The 16566-nt window shown below is 42.0% G+C and overlaps 3 protein-coding genes and 1 non-coding gene across 5 annotated transcripts; 1 reads left to right on the forward strand and 3 right to left on the reverse strand.

Moving 5' to 3' along the window:
* The first annotated feature begins 340 nt into the window (after positions 1–340).
* LOC6609238 (SH3 domain-binding protein 5 homolog) lies at positions 341–10757 on the forward strand. The gene is made up of 4 exons (XM_002033893.2): positions 341–904; positions 8725–8787; positions 8854–9031; positions 9092–10757. The coding sequence occupies exons 1-4, from the start codon at positions 863–865 to the stop codon at positions 10240–10242; spliced, it is 1434 nt and encodes a 477-aa protein (XP_002033929.1). The 5' UTR covers positions 341–862; the 3' UTR covers positions 10243–10757.
* Positions 3388–3469, reverse strand: Trnal-aag. The gene has a single exon. It is a non-coding gene; the product is annotated as a tRNA-Leu (tRNA).
* On the reverse strand, positions 6822–11376 carry LOC6609240 (SAM50-like protein CG7639). The gene is made up of 5 exons (XM_032714981.1): positions 11202–11376; positions 8095–8638; positions 7922–8033; positions 7303–7861; positions 6822–7247 (listed from the first exon to the last, which is right to left on the reverse strand). Exons 2-5 carry the CDS (start codon positions 8601–8603, stop codon positions 7096–7098), a joined length of 1332 nt encoding a protein of 443 aa, XP_032570872.1. The 5' UTR covers positions 8604–8638; positions 11202–11376; the 3' UTR covers positions 6822–7095.
* A 363-nt stretch (positions 11377–11739) lies between these two features.
* Positions 11740–13010, reverse strand: LOC116800577. 2 transcript variants are annotated; one of them, XM_032716328.1, is made up of 3 exons: positions 12681–13010; positions 12118–12597; positions 11972–12064 (listed from the first exon to the last, which is right to left on the reverse strand). In XM_032716328.1, the coding sequence occupies exons 1-3, from the start codon at positions 12918–12920 to the stop codon at positions 12056–12058; spliced, it is 729 nt and encodes a 242-aa protein (XP_032572219.1). In that variant the 5' UTR covers positions 12921–13010; the 3' UTR covers positions 11972–12055. The 2 variants fall into 2 exon arrangements, with proteins under 2 accessions (XP_032572218.1, XP_032572219.1); XM_032716327.1 differs by having other exon boundaries at positions 11740–12597.
* Between the last annotated feature and the right edge of the window lie 3556 nt (positions 13011–16566).

A 16566-nucleotide genomic window follows, 5' to 3' on the forward strand; every position in this document is an offset into this window, starting at 1 on the left:
TTATTCATAACGTAACGAAGTGAATCACCACGTACACGTAACGTGATGTGATGGTTACGTAGATGAGGCATATCACGTAATGGTAAAAGAAGATAAAAATACCAAGCCCGCCAAGAGCTAATTTTCAAAACATTTTTGTTCACTTGGCATTTTTAAAATATAAATTGCTAAAAAAAAAAACTAATAATGAAATTTAAACTTTATATTTAATTGTTTATTTTTCTCGAAAATAGTTGGCAACAATGCCAGCATAGTAGTGAAATATACTGATAGAATAAAAATACCAAATGTTTATTTCAGCAACTGCTCGGCAGCATTTCACTACCTGGTAACACTGCGGTGCGGTCACACCGAATTCAGCTTCTCATTTCGTCGCGTCTGGACGCGTCTTTAATTTTTAGGATAGTTTAGCCTTTATAAGCGAGTTAATTGTATATCTTAGATGCGCCGATCGGAGGAGAAGGTGAAAAGCCGCGTGCGCTGTCCACTTGTACCGTTCGTCTTGTTCACACCTAATGTAATCGTAATGTGTCCCTCTCCCTTTTCGCCTTTAACTTTGTTGTGAAACATAAGACGTAAAATGAAATATTTGTTTTAATACTGCTGCTGTACCAGCATAGCAAATTGCCAGTTAAAATTGCCAACACCAATTTACATAATATTGGAAAGAAGAACACAGAAAAAAAGAAAAACAAAACACACAAGCCAATTGATAGTCGTGGGATGTGTGTGTGTAGCAACGAGATCAAATAGTGAAATGCAAAAGCGTTTTTCAATTGAAAAGCGGGCTGCAAAAAAGTGAAAATTAACGCGTTTAGCGATATATTTGCATTTGGAACGTATTCAGTGAAAACCAGTGAAAATGTCGAGTGCAGAAGACGGCGAACTGGATCCTCAAATTCAGGTGATTTTCCTTTGGCAATTTGCCTGCTGTCCTTCCTATTTTCTCCCTCTCTCTCTCTCACTGTCTGCCTCTCTCTTTCGTACCTGGCACTGAATGGAACGGTATTTTAATGACAATAACAATATTCAGGCTGCTTTGTTTTTGGTTTGCTAGCTAGTTCTTTCTATCACCTGTTCTTCTTTGCAGTGCAGTTTTTGTTGTTACAGTGCTTACTCGATTCGGTGAATTGTGTAGACCGAGGGTGTTCACTGTACCAAAGTGATAATTGTGCCCCCAGATTTTCATACAAAAATTATGTTTACAACTCACAAGCAAAAAACATTGACCATTTCATTTTGGAAATAGGAAACAGGCGTTTTTGCATTGCATTTTGTTACTCATTTATTGCGTGAACCTTTTTTACGCTTTGTTGGTTTTCAAAAACGATACAACAGCAAAAACCAACACAGAAAATCAATTTACGAGCCATTTAAGCAAATTGCAAGTTTCCTTTTCCGACGAACTGTTCAATATGCATTGTGAAACCGAAAACAATACAAAATGCAGGAAAAAAGGGATCACACAGGGTGTCAAATAATCCCACGCACTTCCAAGTAAACTGGGTTTTTTTTTCTTTTTACCCGCAACGGATTTGAACTCGGTACCTAAATGAGATTCAAGTGCAACTTGGTTATTGCTCTTTATCTTTCGCCCCTTCTTCTTTGCTCATCTCTTCGCATTTTCGGGAGAGATAGGAGGTATGCATACAAATTTAATAAATGGAAATACCAAAGCGCACACGCAACCCAAAGCAGCAACAACAAAAAACAAACACGCCTTTGTTTTTTATTTCGAGTATTTTATATTTTATTGTGTAAGCCAGACAATTGAAAAGTGTCTTGAAGCGCAAGTCGCAGTTTGCATAAATCAAGATTCATGTGCTGCTCATTCAACTACGCAAAATAGTCGCACACTCGCCTAATAGCCTTAAATGGTCAGGAAATAATACGAGTCTGTGAAAATAAAATCTCAGATCGTAAGAGTATAGTGATCTATTGAATCTTATTCATAGTAAAACACAGTGCGTTCTAGAAATAGGAGAATATTGAAATATTCATACATATATGAGAAAGTATAAAATGGTTATTCAAGTTAAAAACACCTTTATCCAGGTTCATAAACAGAATGGTACGTCCATTGTGAATCCCCCCTCATTGACAAAGGAAAATCCCCCTGTAGACCTACAATAAGGGTCAATAATTTCTATTTTTAAATGCAAAACTTATTGGGAGAGACGCCACACGCGGCGCAAAGTCATTAACAACAATTTGATTTCGAACCCAGAAGACGGCATGTGACTAGATTGGATTCGTCGATAATGTCCGAAAGTACATAAGTATGGGTATGGGAAAATGTGTAGGAGATACTCATTCTGTCTATAAACAATCATTAGTGCGGCTCTATAAACAAAGTACAAAACTGTACCGAAACCGGTTAAGAATTCTACGAAAAACCGCATGCTACATTATACCAAAAACGCGAAATATTTTGCGCCGCCTATTTTTGCCTTCTTTCTCAATGTTTTTTATGCTCGACTTCCTCTTTCGACAAGTAGATTTTGTTGTTTTCTTTTTTGCCTTCGATTTGCCAATGATTTATCAATGAGCATTTGGTGTTCTTTTTTTTTTTTGCGCGTGCAAAATTCCTTATCTAAAGAGATGTTTTCAAGTTGATGACGCCAAACAATAGACAAAGAATAGGCACCGCGTCGATGTTGCAAAGTCTATTTAACCAAAAACGTGTGTCTTAACAGATGTTTTTTTGTAAACAATTCCACACGCGTCAGTTAACTCAAAAAGATGGTAATTTGCGTGGTACGGATTTGTTTTTTCGAGCCCCAAACTTTCTAATCTCATATCAAAGCGTCACTTATCGATTAGATGATAATTGGTTTATTAAAAAAACAAAGGGGCCGTTTTTACCATAGAAATGAGAAGCTTTGTAGCAATTTAAAAATAAATTAGTAGTTAGATAATTATATTAGCAAAGGAAACTTTGTGTGCAGGTGAATTTGATAAAAATTATAAATGACTAATGAAGTCGGCTATCTCAGGGCTCAGTTACGTAAGCAAGGTGAGAGTACGGGTATCGCGAATTAGAGAACTCCATCGAGGCGTCTATGAATCAGAAAATCGTGTCCGCAAAGTGACTCAACGTCTACTCTATATATGTAAAAATATATCGTAAAGGTGTCTCCCAAAAGTGTATATGATATTCTTTATGCTTATCTTTTATTGCGAATACGAACTTTTGCTTATATCGCAAGATATGCAATACAAAGTTCATAAGCAACACCGATAAAAACTGCATTTAATACTACATAGCACTCTTCATATTTGATGAATAAGCTTGCTCTCATTTATTATTGAATTTACTTTTCATTTTGTTTGCTGTTCCAAAACAATTACAACTTTCTCTGATCAAAATAAAAAAAAAATCCCAAGTGGCAGCGGTGGGATTCGAACCCACGCCTCCGAGGAGACTGGTGCCTTAAACCAGCGCCTTAGACCGCTCGGCCACGCTACCCATAATCGCGGTCCGGCAGAAGCGCTTCTGATCGCAAGTGCTATATTTATAGTTACTATTTTTATAGCAAAAATAACGAAAACAATTGTAGGAAATAATAATAAATACTTACAAAGCAGTTGGGATTGCACTTGCATAAACAAACTGTCTCTTTCAGAAGGTTTATTTTCTCAATTAACTGGACGTTTTGTAACCTTTTGGGCGAGTGCAATCCCCCGGGTTTCCTCGACCATCAGTATCATCACCATTATCATCATCATCATCATCATCATTATCATTATAGTCGATGGTGCACAACACAGTTGCTACTTTCGAAGAGCGGTTACCGCACTCAATTGCCATGCATTTTCAGGCTTAATGAATTCAGTTTGGATCGGCTTTGTTTGGTCGTCGGAATTATTAATGACATTCAATTATTGCGCTTGTTTATGTAGTTGAACTTAGGCAGTCATTTCCTGCTTTATCAAATCAGCAGAGATACGATTTTACAGAGGCAATCTTATCAGTCATGAACTTGTTCTTGCAGTTAAGGTAATACTTTATTTAAACAGCTATCAGATTAGTATGGACTCAAAATGAGTTTGGTTGACCTTTGATCTGAATTGCCTGGTCATAAAGAGAAAGTCGAGAACTTGACTTAGCATAGCAATTGAAAATAATTTGTTCAAAGTGGGTCAGGCACACGAGAGTTCCACACAAAAAAAAAACCATAATATTCAACACAGAAGTTTTCCTGATTTATGTGGCTCGCTGTCGTTCGTTTTATACGTACATAGTTGACATAACTCCAATTAAAAAAGCAAAAACTTTATGCGGTCAATTGCAATTGTCAAGCTACGTTGACTTAATTTTCGGGTCGTCAGACATTCACTCACGCATCGACGTTGAGTTTTCCTTTATATAACCATCTTTTTGACCTACCAGCCAAGACTTTCTCAGCAGTTCCAGCTTTGGTTATTTTCCCCTTGGCTTGCGGTTTTTTACATACAATTGTCGCATTTTTTTCGGCCGATGACGTCTATTTCCGCTTGAGTTGAATGTCCTACGAGTTCCTGAGGCTTCCTTATTTTTTTTCTGTTGCGCAAGTCAAGTGGATGTGGGTTTCCATTACAGTTTCTTCTTTGCGATTCTACCCAAGTCTGGCCAGGAAAGTGGGGTGGTTCCGGCAGGAGCTGGGGAGAAAGCTGTCACCAGCAGATGTAGGTCAGGTCGACCTATTCGGCATCACGCCACCGGCACAAAGGGCAGCTGGCGTCATTGCGGAACTGGCGGAACTCCGAGCGGAACGGGAGGGAGTGTCGTTGCCAAAGGGGTGTCCAAAGTAGGGAGTATATTGTGGAAAGTGGCTGGGACAAGCGAATAAGCTGATCCTGGGATATCCAATAATGAGCTTGGTTGGTGGTGACTTTGAAGGGAAACTGGCAGATGCAAACGATTATTTTATACTAGGGGGGGGGGGCCTGCTTTTCATTTTCATAAGTAATTTAACAATATTTGTTTATCAACGCAAATATCTATACATTTCCTAATCTAATTTAGTTATGTCTATTTATGAGCGCTGTTTGCTGAAGACTTACGTGTTACTAGCCAAACAATCGCCATCCTCGAATTTCCAAAGCGTGGGCGGCGCCCTCATGTCTGACGAATTGTTTTGGATCCTAACGAGCCGCACTCACGTCATCTTCTTGGTGGCAGTTGCCTAGCCAAGCGACGCTCCTGGCTATAACCTTTCGCATTTGATTGGCTTTATTCATAGTCTGTGACTCAGGCTGAACTCTAGACGCCCTTTAACAGCGCGATTCTGACGAATGCAAAATGAGCGCACATCGCGTGATTTGGTTAAGTTTTTTTTGAGCCAGGCCTCGTTCCATTTGGTTTTGACCCTGTTGGAAGCTTTAAATTGAACGCATAAAATCAATAACTGGAAGAAAGTTCCACTCACTCATAAAGTTATGTTTGCTCGATTCCCAAAAAGTAAAGATGTTCAATTTTACCGAGAATATTTCGATTAGATTATTCGAATGTTTGCACACTCGTGTGTCACCCCAATTGCATTTTGAGTGCTTGAAGGCGAAGTTGTGAAAATATTTATTCATTTTGCGTTGTCATTTCAACATTTAATTTATGCACAATATTTTTTGTTTGTTCGATGATAATCAAATATTTTTGCTACCAGCTGCCTTGGCGGGTAAATATGTTAGCCTTTTTTGCCAGTATTTACAATTGAATCGCATTGCAATAAAGTGTTTTTATGGTATTTACCCATTAAATTGTGCGTCATTGGAGAAGATATGTGCCCTACGTAGGAGCTAGAGTCGATAAAAAATATAGTTACGAGGTCTGGGGAGGGATGTTTATGCACCATCTGTCGGAACTTTTATCTTAACTTTTTTAGATGCATGAAAAAAGTGCCAAGTGAAGGGCAAACAAGCGAACTTTTCATTAGCCAATCGTTAGGCAAATGCAGCGAAATGCACGAAACAAGTTCCTTGGGCTGTTGAAAATTCCTGGAAAGTTCAAGTGTTGAAGTGTTCATCTGCGCCGGATGCCCAAACTGGTTTTGTTTGTTTACACGAAGAACCGGTTTTGGAGTTTCAGAGGTTCGCTCGCACTTGGCTCGGTCTTAAATCAATCTCGATTACAGAGGCAACTCGAGCGTGCCCTTACCAAAAAAAAAAACCCCGCCCTCATCCTCACATAATATTCATGTCCGGGATGTGGAGAAATGTTTTGGAGCAGCGGCGGACACGATAAAAATCAAACTAGGACAGCGTTAATAAAAGCCGTCGTAAAAAAAGGGGCAAACACAACGAACAACATTTATAATTAAAACCAGTTTCTCGACCACAATCTGCCGTGGGTCCCGAACTTAAATTCCAAAAAAAAAAAAGGAAAAAAGAAACCCAAAAGCACAAACAAAAAACTGTAACCGCATGCGGCTCACCCATCCATGAACTCCATGCCACCGCCTGTCCACCAAGTCAATGGGATATCCGCAAACGAGCAATCTGACATTTCCAAAGGAAACTTGGATTTAAATTTCATTAAACAGACATTGCATTTTTAAGTTGGTGCTCAAATATGTAGCTAATAAATCAACATTAGATAAGATCGTCGAATTTCATCTTCAGGGTTAAGAAACACTTGAGATTTAACTTTAACGTCTTTATCGTTATTTATAGCCTTTAAAACGGGTAAATAAAAATCTTATTCAACTTGTAAATGTTAAATTTTCAGACTGTTTTTATTGTCCGGTTTAATTGGCCTTTGTTTTTGTAATATTTAAAAAAAAACAGTGCAAAATAAATCGAATATATACCGTGCCCAATTTGTACTTCATAAAAACCTCACATTCGTTTAACATTTTTTTTATATTTTGTTTAACCTTTCGTTTTACGTATGTACACGCCTTAGGAACTACTTAAATGATCGCTGGACTACGAATACATTTTCAGAGGAAAATAAAATGCATTGACAAAAATACGAAACAGAATCGGTAAACGCTCGAAACAACGAACAGGGCAGCCATATGTTGTGAATAGGGATTTGTTTCTAACTCGGCTGTTGTGACTCTCATGGCTTTTGCTGGTGCTACATCTATTTGATGGTTGCGGGGGAGAGGGCATCTAGAGGAACTCATAGCCAATGCCAAATTGGAAACCATTCTGGATTTTATCTGTATTCTGATGACGCACTGGCACACAATAGTTGAGTTCAATTCGGGCTCTTTCGGCCAGCTTAACCGCCAGACCCATTCCAAATGCACTACGCATGTTTTCTGCAAGGATATATGTTTAAATATAGTTAAAGACCAGTAAGGTGCACAAACAAACCTGTGTTGAAACTATTGTTGTTGCCAATGTTGTAGAAGAAATGCATTCTAAAGTGGCTGGCCAGGTTTTTGAAGACTCCGGCGAAGGGTAGCGGTGCCCACAGGTGAGCGCCCGTGCACCAGAAGGACTGTGCTCCAATTGGCGTTCCTTCAACCACTGGACCAGCTCCTCCAAATTTAAATCCTCTCAGTGTCAATGGACCACCGCAGTAGAATAGCGAGCTAATAGGCAGCTGGGTGGTATTTTTAGTCTCTTTAACGACGCCAACGCGAGCGCAAAACTGGGCCACCAAACCGGCAAACAGTGGCACATTCAACTCTCCGTGGGCAGTGCTGCTGGTGTAGGCGACATTACCGCCCAATCCGCAGTATTCGTTTACTGATTTAAGGTAAATACCGCGTGTGGGGAATACGTTTCCATCCCGATTGTCGTAGACCACGGAGTAGCGCAGCAAAGACGCCAATTTGGGGCCACAATGATCGCGTATGGCGAAGGGCACTGATTTGTTTAGCAAACCCACGTCTCTGATGGAGTTCTCATACTGCAGCGAGTGCGTCAACTGAAAATTGAAATAAATTGCTAAAAATGTATGTTTATTTTGAAGGATTTCTAAACTCACATCCACTCCCACCATCGTATGCGCCGAGAAGTCTAACAAATAGCCAATGTTGGTGGTTTGAAATGAACTTATGTCATACCGATCGGTTTGCCTAAAAATGCTGAAAGACATTCTGTAAAAGAAGAGCAACTGTTAATACTAAATATACATCAGTATAGAGAACAGCTGCTTACTCAGGCCGATTTTCCTTGAAGCGTGTGTGGAAGAAGGGTTTCCCGAACTTCAGTTGTAGATCATTGGCCCTGGTGCTGCTATAGCTGCCCTGCAGTGAGATGTTCTCGCCACGTCCCAGAATGTTGGGGAAACTCAACTCCGTTCGCAGGGAGCCTTCGTTCTGCCCAATCTCGGTGCCCGCCGAACCCATCAGGCGTGACATTTCGTTGCCCTTGAAGGTAACCTCGTATCCCTGTGGTGAGGCATCCGCTCCACGGCTCACATCGATGTGCACGCTCACATCCTTGAAAATGCCCAGCTCGTGCAGATACGATTTGGCGGACATGGCCTCCAGCATTAGATCCTGGAAGTTACTGGCCTTAAACAGACCATCTGCCGCCCTCATCACATAGTCGTTGTGGGTGCGCAGCAATCCGCTGACGTTCACGCGATCCACGCGAGCTGAGATTTTGCTCAGATCGTATTTCGAGTCTTTGGATGCTCCTCCGTCGCGACCCGACTTAGGCATCTTGCTAACTTCGGTGGGCAGGTGTTAAGCAAATACTGAAATGATGTCAATGTCACTATATTGTTTGTTTAAAATTACAATTAAATCTTTATACTAATTACACATTCTTCCTTCTTTGCAGATTGAACTGGAGAATCTCAATAGTGCAACCGATGAGATTAATAAGCTAGAAATCGAGCTAGAGGCAAGTGCCAAAGTCATTTCATTAATGATATAATAGCCTAATTAAATTCCTTCATGTTTTGCTTAGGAGGCTAATTCCACCTTTCGCATCCTGTTAAATGAATCTACACGCCGCCTTAAAGTTTCTTCCAAGAAGTTGGGCAACTGCATAGAGAAGGCTAGACCCTACTACGAGGCATTGGACAAGGCACGCGAGGCACAAATAGAATGCCAAAAAGCAGCGGTTAAGTTCCAGCGAGCTAATGGTTAGTATAACAAAACAAATATTGAAAAAAAGAGTTAACAAGTCTTAATTTTTGCTTTAGAAATCCATGCCGCAGCCAAGGAGACGGTGGCGCTTGCTGAGCAGCGTTTTATGTCCAACTCGCACGAATGGCAGTTCGACAATGCCTGGCAGGAGATGCTTAACCATGCCACCCAGAAGGTGATGGATGCCGAGACGCAGAAAGCCGATTGCCATGCGGAGCACCAGAGGCTCACCAAACTTTTCAACACCGCCGAGCAAAAGCTGCAACAGCTTGAGGATCGTTTTCGTCGTAGCATCAACAAGTCGCGACCATACTTCGAAGAGAAGCAGGTGTGTCAGGATCAGCTGCAGACACAAAAAAACCGCATTCAGGAGCTGCAGCAGCAGGTGGCCGGTGCTAAGAGCACTTACTCCACGGCCTTACGCAACCTGGAGAGGATCAGTGAGGATATACATAGGCAGAGGGGAGATTTTCCCACTCCACCAGGACCCCGCGAGCCGGGTGTGGGAGCAGAGTTAAACTCGCCGACTTCCAGTGCCTTGCCATCACTGCCCGATTTCCAGCTGGAGCTTGAGAAGTGCGACTATCCCTCCATAGCGGGCAGCCAGATGTCTCTGGGCACAAAAACTCCACAAGCAGCTGCCGAAACTGAAGATGAGGAGGATGCCTGCGACTACGATGAAACGGGAGCCGGGGAGCTCAGAGGTGTAGTGGATGAACGCGACTTGGAGGCGCTACGACAGAAGGTCAAGATCCTGGCGGTGCGTCCCATCGAGGGCGGAGATGGCCAGCAGCAGAATGATGTGTGGGAGCATGAACTGAAGGCCACAGTGGACAAGCTGGATCATTTGATGATGCTCAAAGAAACAGCCAAAAGGCAGCAAAGGAACCGCTTGAAGTCCACCGAACAGCGACCCGATTCATTGGGCGCCGAGGCCTTGAAGCGCCACTGCGATGTGGTCGAGGTGAAGGTCACCTTATGCGCCACCACAGCCAGCTTGCCAGTTACACCCCATCACCAGCTGAATCACCTTGCACCGCCCACGCCCATTAAGAAGCTGCAACAGCAACTGGCGCCCTTGCCCTCCGTAAACGTTTCCATGCGGGAGTTGCCCCTGTTGGCCAGGTTGTCCAACGAGCTCCTGGATCGCAGCAGTGCTGCCTTCGGCGGAGTGCGCAAGACGCTGCGCAGGCGCTCTCTGGAATAGTGAGCAACTAGGGGGCCAGAGGAGACTTCTTCAGCCAGCCCCATATCAGATTTGTTTATATTAAATGAATAATGAAGTAATTGTAAAACGTTAAACGCCGCATTTAAATGTGCACCACTATCGATAAGTCTACACCTACAGGATATAAACACCAACTATTTTCGTATAAATGTTGATTACATTCTAATCTATTGTCTCCGTATATGTTTCTCACTGTTAATACTTTAACTATGTAAATGTTTTGTGATTCGAGAGAGCAAAAATAAAAGGATTGAATGATCTGCAAACAATAAGCAGCTTTAAGTTAATGTTAAAACCCTAAACTAATAAACCCAGGTAGACTCACTAATTTAATTCAAATGGGCACATGCACTAAGTAGTTTAGCCTAAAAATACCACGAAAATGAAACTCTGAATAAAAACAAGTGTCGAAATGTAACGAATTCAATTAGATAATTAAGTGTGAAACTCTCAAAGCTAAATGTAGTGGATTAATAAAAGGAAAATGCAATGCAGTTTTGTTCGGTGAACTACAAGTATTTGAAATAGAAATAATATTGAAACTTGAAATGAGAATAAAATTGAATTTTAATTCAAATTTATAAGTGTTTTATTGGCTGCATATGGGATTTTGCTATGTGAATTGCTTGCGGATTAAATGTATATTATAAATTATCAGGGCTTTAGAAGTGGGTGTACTAAGATTGTTCAAAAAACATCAGTTTTTTAAGTTGGTGACCTTTACAGAGACCCAAACTTAAGGTTCACTGTCAATGATGCAACTGCAGCCGAAATATTGCAATTATTATAAAATTCACAAAGCAAAACGCGGGCGGTTCTAAAAATTTCGAAGTGATGTCATTTTCACTGCATTGAATGCCAAATCTAAGGCAAAATAAATATTCTGTCCCCAAATTATGTAAGCCCGAATTGGCTGCAGCCGTCGTCAGCTGACTTACCTTTGAATTGGTACCGCCTCGGCAGGTGGGTGTGCACAGGCGAATTTTGGATTTGTATTTCGGCAGTGCTTCGATTACTACAAAATATATAACGCCGGGCTCAAGCACAAATATTTCCAATTACTTTCGACCGAAACGCGTGCGGCATCAAAAATCAACAAGCTGCTTCTTCTTCCTACACAGTGATGCCAACTTGTCAGCGACATAAATGGACAACAAAATAAGCTAAGATTGGTAAACATTTGGTAAGGAACATGTTATTACCGTCTTCAAGGCATTTAAATATCATTGTTTCAGTGATTTGATTTGTAGCCAGATTATATAGTTTTAATTTTTTAATATAGTTCAAATATATTTATAAGTCAAATAGCCACCACTACTGTATACTCGATATATTAAATCGATAGCGCTGTCGCATCAAAAGGTCACACTGCTTGAGCAAAAAACCCAGGAAACCATTTAAAATTAAGGAATTTAATAATAAAGAAGCTCGCTTTCTCTTAAAGTTATAAACGCTATCCATTTAAATTAAATAAAGTTATATTGCTAAATCCTCGCCTCCAGAGGCACATTTAATGGCATAATCTTTACACTACGGCGAATACAACTACGATTTTTTGACTTTGGTGCATCTGATGCCCTTGGATTGAAGTTTTTTCATGATGTCCAGGGTCTCTTGATTTTTGGTTGGGTTTAGCTCAGTCGTGGCATTCGAATGGGTACTTGCTCGCTTCACCTCCACACCGCAAGCTCTGAGTTTGTTTAGGATTTTCTGGGTACCATCCAATGGAGGAGTTGATTTGCTTGTTATGGGAGGAACTGGTTTCTCGGGCGTCTTTGGAGGTGCTGGCACTTCAGATATCCTTGAAGAGACTGGTATAATAAGCTTCGATGCAGGAGAAAATTTCATGGGTACCAATTGAGATGTTGACTGCATTGTCCTGTTAGCACAAGATTGCAATGACCCTACAGGAAGTGCAGGAGCTGGTGGTACCACTGGAATCCTTTCCTTTTTCTCCGTCTCCTGCAGTCGCTTCAGATCCTCCAGCACATGGGGTATCAGGATGGTGGCCTTTTTCATCCTTACTCCGCTCGGTTGAGCGGAGGACAAGCAGGCACGGGATCTGCGCTGCTGCTGTGCAGTCAGAATGGTACGACGGGAGGTGGGAGGGCTACGCGGACGTTTCGCAGGCACCCCTTCCGGTTCCTGAGACTCCCTGGCGAGCGCTACTAGGCACTCCTTTACTATATTTTCCTTGGAATTTGTCTTTACTATGGGCTGTACAGTGGGCTTGGGATCGGTGTACCAGCGTGGATCCTCCAGCTCTGCCTCCCAGTCGATGGAGCTGTTGGTGCTGCTCGAATTTTTAACCGCCTCCAGGTCGTAGATGTGAAGCTGCAAGAAGTGAGTTCAATTAAAAGGATTCTCAGGAAGTTTTGGGGGCAACGCCGGCTTATGGAGCTCCCTTAGTTGCCTACCTCCTGTCTGCCATTCACCAGTCTCGTTTCCCGATTGGAATCATCAAATGCCAGCGGTTCGATTGGCGTTACTATGTATTTTACTCCGGGGCAATCGCCTAGGTGGCGCTGGAACGATTGGAGCGTCATAAAGTGGCATTCGCAGCTGCGGCACAGCGTTAGAAGGCGTTTTTGGTCGTCGTACAGCACGTCGCCGAGCCGAATCGTCTTCATGGACTTCATGTTACGCGTTCCATTCATTTTATTTAGCCAATTCGCGCCAAGTAGGAAAATGGTATTAAAAAATTACTTCAGTCTGTTTTTGCATTCGTGCGGAGTGGCCAGACGTTGAAACGTAGTAGATGCCAACGATTTTTAGTTGGTATAATATCTGACATATAAATACCGAACAGTTGGTATTATTTTAATTGCGCGCGTAAATTCAAAGCACAAGAAACAATCAAACAGGAAAAAGACAATACGTTTTAATAAAAAAATCATTTAGATATAAGATTTGATTAGGATGACGGTATATAAAAACATGTAAGCTGATATGTTCTTATCTAATTAGTCTGTACGAAGGAATCGCTTGGAATATTTTAATATAAATATTATTTAGATTTATACAAAATAGATGAATACATACATACTTTCACTATGTAAAAGAAAACGATTTCTTGTCTACGTTTTTCCGTCAATGGATTGAAAATTATTGAAAAGATTTCATTTGAACTCGTCCTGCTCATTTTTTGCTGCATTAATAGTATCTCTCTGCTTTCTTTTACATTGTCGAATAAGTGGACAAGCGTTTTCTTTATTCTTTTTTCCGCGTTGGCTTTTGTTTCCTTTGATTAACGCCCATGCAATTGAAATTAAATCGCTTGCAAATGATTCGCAAGCCACCTAAAAAAAATTGGGCAATCCAAAAAATTACATCGTTTATGCAGCCGGGGGCTGCGCCATTTGTAAGCTTGCCATTTTTTTTGACCAATGTGATATGGAGCCATATGGAGGGAACATTGTCTGATTTTGACTTCAACTCGAATGTCTGTCTAGTGTGTGTGGAAAACAAATGAAAAGGAAATCCAGCACTTTTTGCGTACCTACACATATATATTACATTTTTTTTTGTAATGTTCCGCATAACGAGCACGGACCATGTCGAACCACGTGCAGCATAATCACCTGGCAGAGCGTAGGTGAGTATCGTTGGCATATTCTTGAATTTTTCAACCTGGCCCACTTCGGCCGAATTTTCCTGCTATTCTTGGGACTTAATAAGTGAACTTTAAAGAGCCGCATCGCTTACAGCCAGGAAATTGTATGGATCTGGGGGTCGCAGCTCCAGCGGCAATTGGATGAAGTTGCCGATGCTGATGAGGCTGCTCCTGCAGTTGCTATTCCTGCATGCAATTAAGCCAGGGACGAGAGCGAGGCACAACTTGCCACTCTGTGTGTCCCAAAACTGCAAGCTGACCATGCAAATTACGTTGCCCACACTCATACTTGCACACGCCCTGCTACACACACGCATTCCTGTCGCCTCGTTTGGGGGCCTGCGGGGCTTCCCCGGCATTTGAGTGATGCACCAAGTCGAGGAAGCGGAGAAGGAGGCCAGCTAGCTGGAACCCCACTGCCGCTGCCACTACCACTACTACTACTAACTGCCACTGCCAAAGCTAAGTTAAATGGACCTGCGGTGCACTCGAGCAGCCAGGACGCAAACTACAGTGGATACCACTTACTAAGTTGGTATACTTTAATATGACTAGCCTAAATGATACAAATATCTTTTATATATATATAACTTTGTGATAGTTTATTGTATGGATCCCATATAGAAGATATTAGCTTCATTTAAAAACGATTTACTGTGTTGTGATGATTTTACACAAACTAGACTCCAGGCTCCACTGTACTCCGTGCATGCAGATTGAAGTGCAGACCATGTCAAGGTAGCGGCTGCAGCTTTGGCCAGTAGATTAAATTAAACGTGGCAAAGGAGACGGCGCCAGAAGAGGACGAGCTCCGTGGCTAGGTGGCTAGGTGGCTCCATGGGTCCATGGCTCCGTGACTCCGAGGGCTCGCCAGCCAGCCAGCTTGCCAGGAGGAGCAACTGCAGCCATGCGATGGCAATGGCAACGGCAACGGCAACGACAATGGCAACAACATTAAACGTGTTTACACCATGTCCGACCAGTTGATATGCCAACTGCCCCCCGACCTGTCCTGTACCCCACCCCACACACACACACACACACATAGGGATGCGTAGCCAGGCATGAACTGCTCTTGGACAATGAACACATGCCATGGCAGGGCATTACCACCTACCCATCTGCCCGCCTAGCCGCCCACCACCCATCACCCGTCCACTATTGTCCTGCTCTTTGTTTACTGTTTTTCAAGGGGTTTCGCAGGCGAGTGAACTAGCAAAAAAAAAAAATGCAAGCAAAGAATCACAATCACTGCATACTTGCAGGTGCAGCTGCTGTCATAATACAATAGAGAAGCTGGCGCTACAATTGCCACAGCTGTTGTTGTTGCTGTTGCTGCTGTTGTTGCTGCTGCTGTCGTTGTTGTTGTTGTTATTGCTGTTGCATTGTTGTGGACTGCGAATTAACTAAGGCCACCCCATCACAGTTGGTCCCTTCACCACTTTTTCCTGGCACTATTTTCAACATCTTGGCGACCACGTTTTCGTACAAAAATGTTGCATACTTTCCGCAGCTGCACACCTACATATACATAGTGTGTCACAGTATATGTAACTGTGTGCTATAGAGTGTATGTGTGAGTTGTGTCGCCATGTGTTAAGTAAGTTCGGACAAGTGCCTTTCCCAGGCATTTTCCAAGCACCTTCGCCCGACACTTGTACTGTCACTTAAGCTAAGCATCAAGAAAATGTAATTTTTCATCTGAAAGTAGTGCACAAAAACATTGATTGCAACACACAGTGCCATACATTTGGTTTCACATTTGTGGGCATTATCAAATCGCCTTGGCTTTACTGCCATGCAATTTCATGGTCGGAATTATTCATTCCATTGGCTTGTTTAAAATAAACCTACTCTTTTCAACTAGCAAGCTGTGAATTGTTTTATTGGCACATAAATAATAATTACAAAACGGAAAAAATCATGGCCAAAATTGGATAACACTATGCATATTATCTTTTTAGGACACAAGTTAGTTTTAGTTTTATCTTGGATAGAACATTAAGACATCTTTAGAATATTAATATTTTCATTGACTTTAGTTGGGGTTAAACATCAAGGACGCCACAAATTCTGCTGCATAATAAGCCTAATATATCCAATGACCACAAACACGGTTGTGTGTTCTATGCCAACTTTTCCCACGCCAACTTTTCCAGTGCGACGGACCAAGTTAACCAGTAATATATAAGGGGGCATTGTTTAGCTTTCAACTGGTAATTGTAACTGTTGACTAGCAACCTGGAAGCTGCAAGTTGCAAGTTGCAACTGTCTCACCGTCGTCAGTTTAGCCGGAGGAATCAAAGTCCAAATATTACGCTCATTTATTGACCGACGGCAAACACAAACGAGAAGTCAAATGAAATTGCTATAAACGATGGACCGATGGAACATAGAACTTTTCCCCCAGCCCCACCAATCATTGCCACAGGACCTCCTCTATTGACAGGGGCATGTGTTTGAGTTCGGTGGGGTAACTGGCGGACTTAGGTGGATGGAATTCGGGGGAAGATAACTTCCTGGCCATACCCGGAGCAAGTCGTCCTCGATGGCACCGGGGCTATCTAGCCCAACCAGCCCATCTAGGTGGGGCACAACAATTGCAGGAGATCGGCAATTTCCTGCTTGCCTCGCAGGCAACTTGATTACAAAGCACAAAAATCAATAGGAAATGCAGTTAAATATTTTGC

Source organism: Drosophila sechellia, chromosome 2R (genome assembly GCF_004382195.2).
Source record: "Drosophila sechellia strain sech25 chromosome 2R, ASM438219v1, whole genome shotgun sequence".
Lineage (NCBI taxonomy): Eukaryota > Metazoa > Arthropoda > Insecta > Diptera > Drosophilidae > Drosophila > Drosophila sechellia.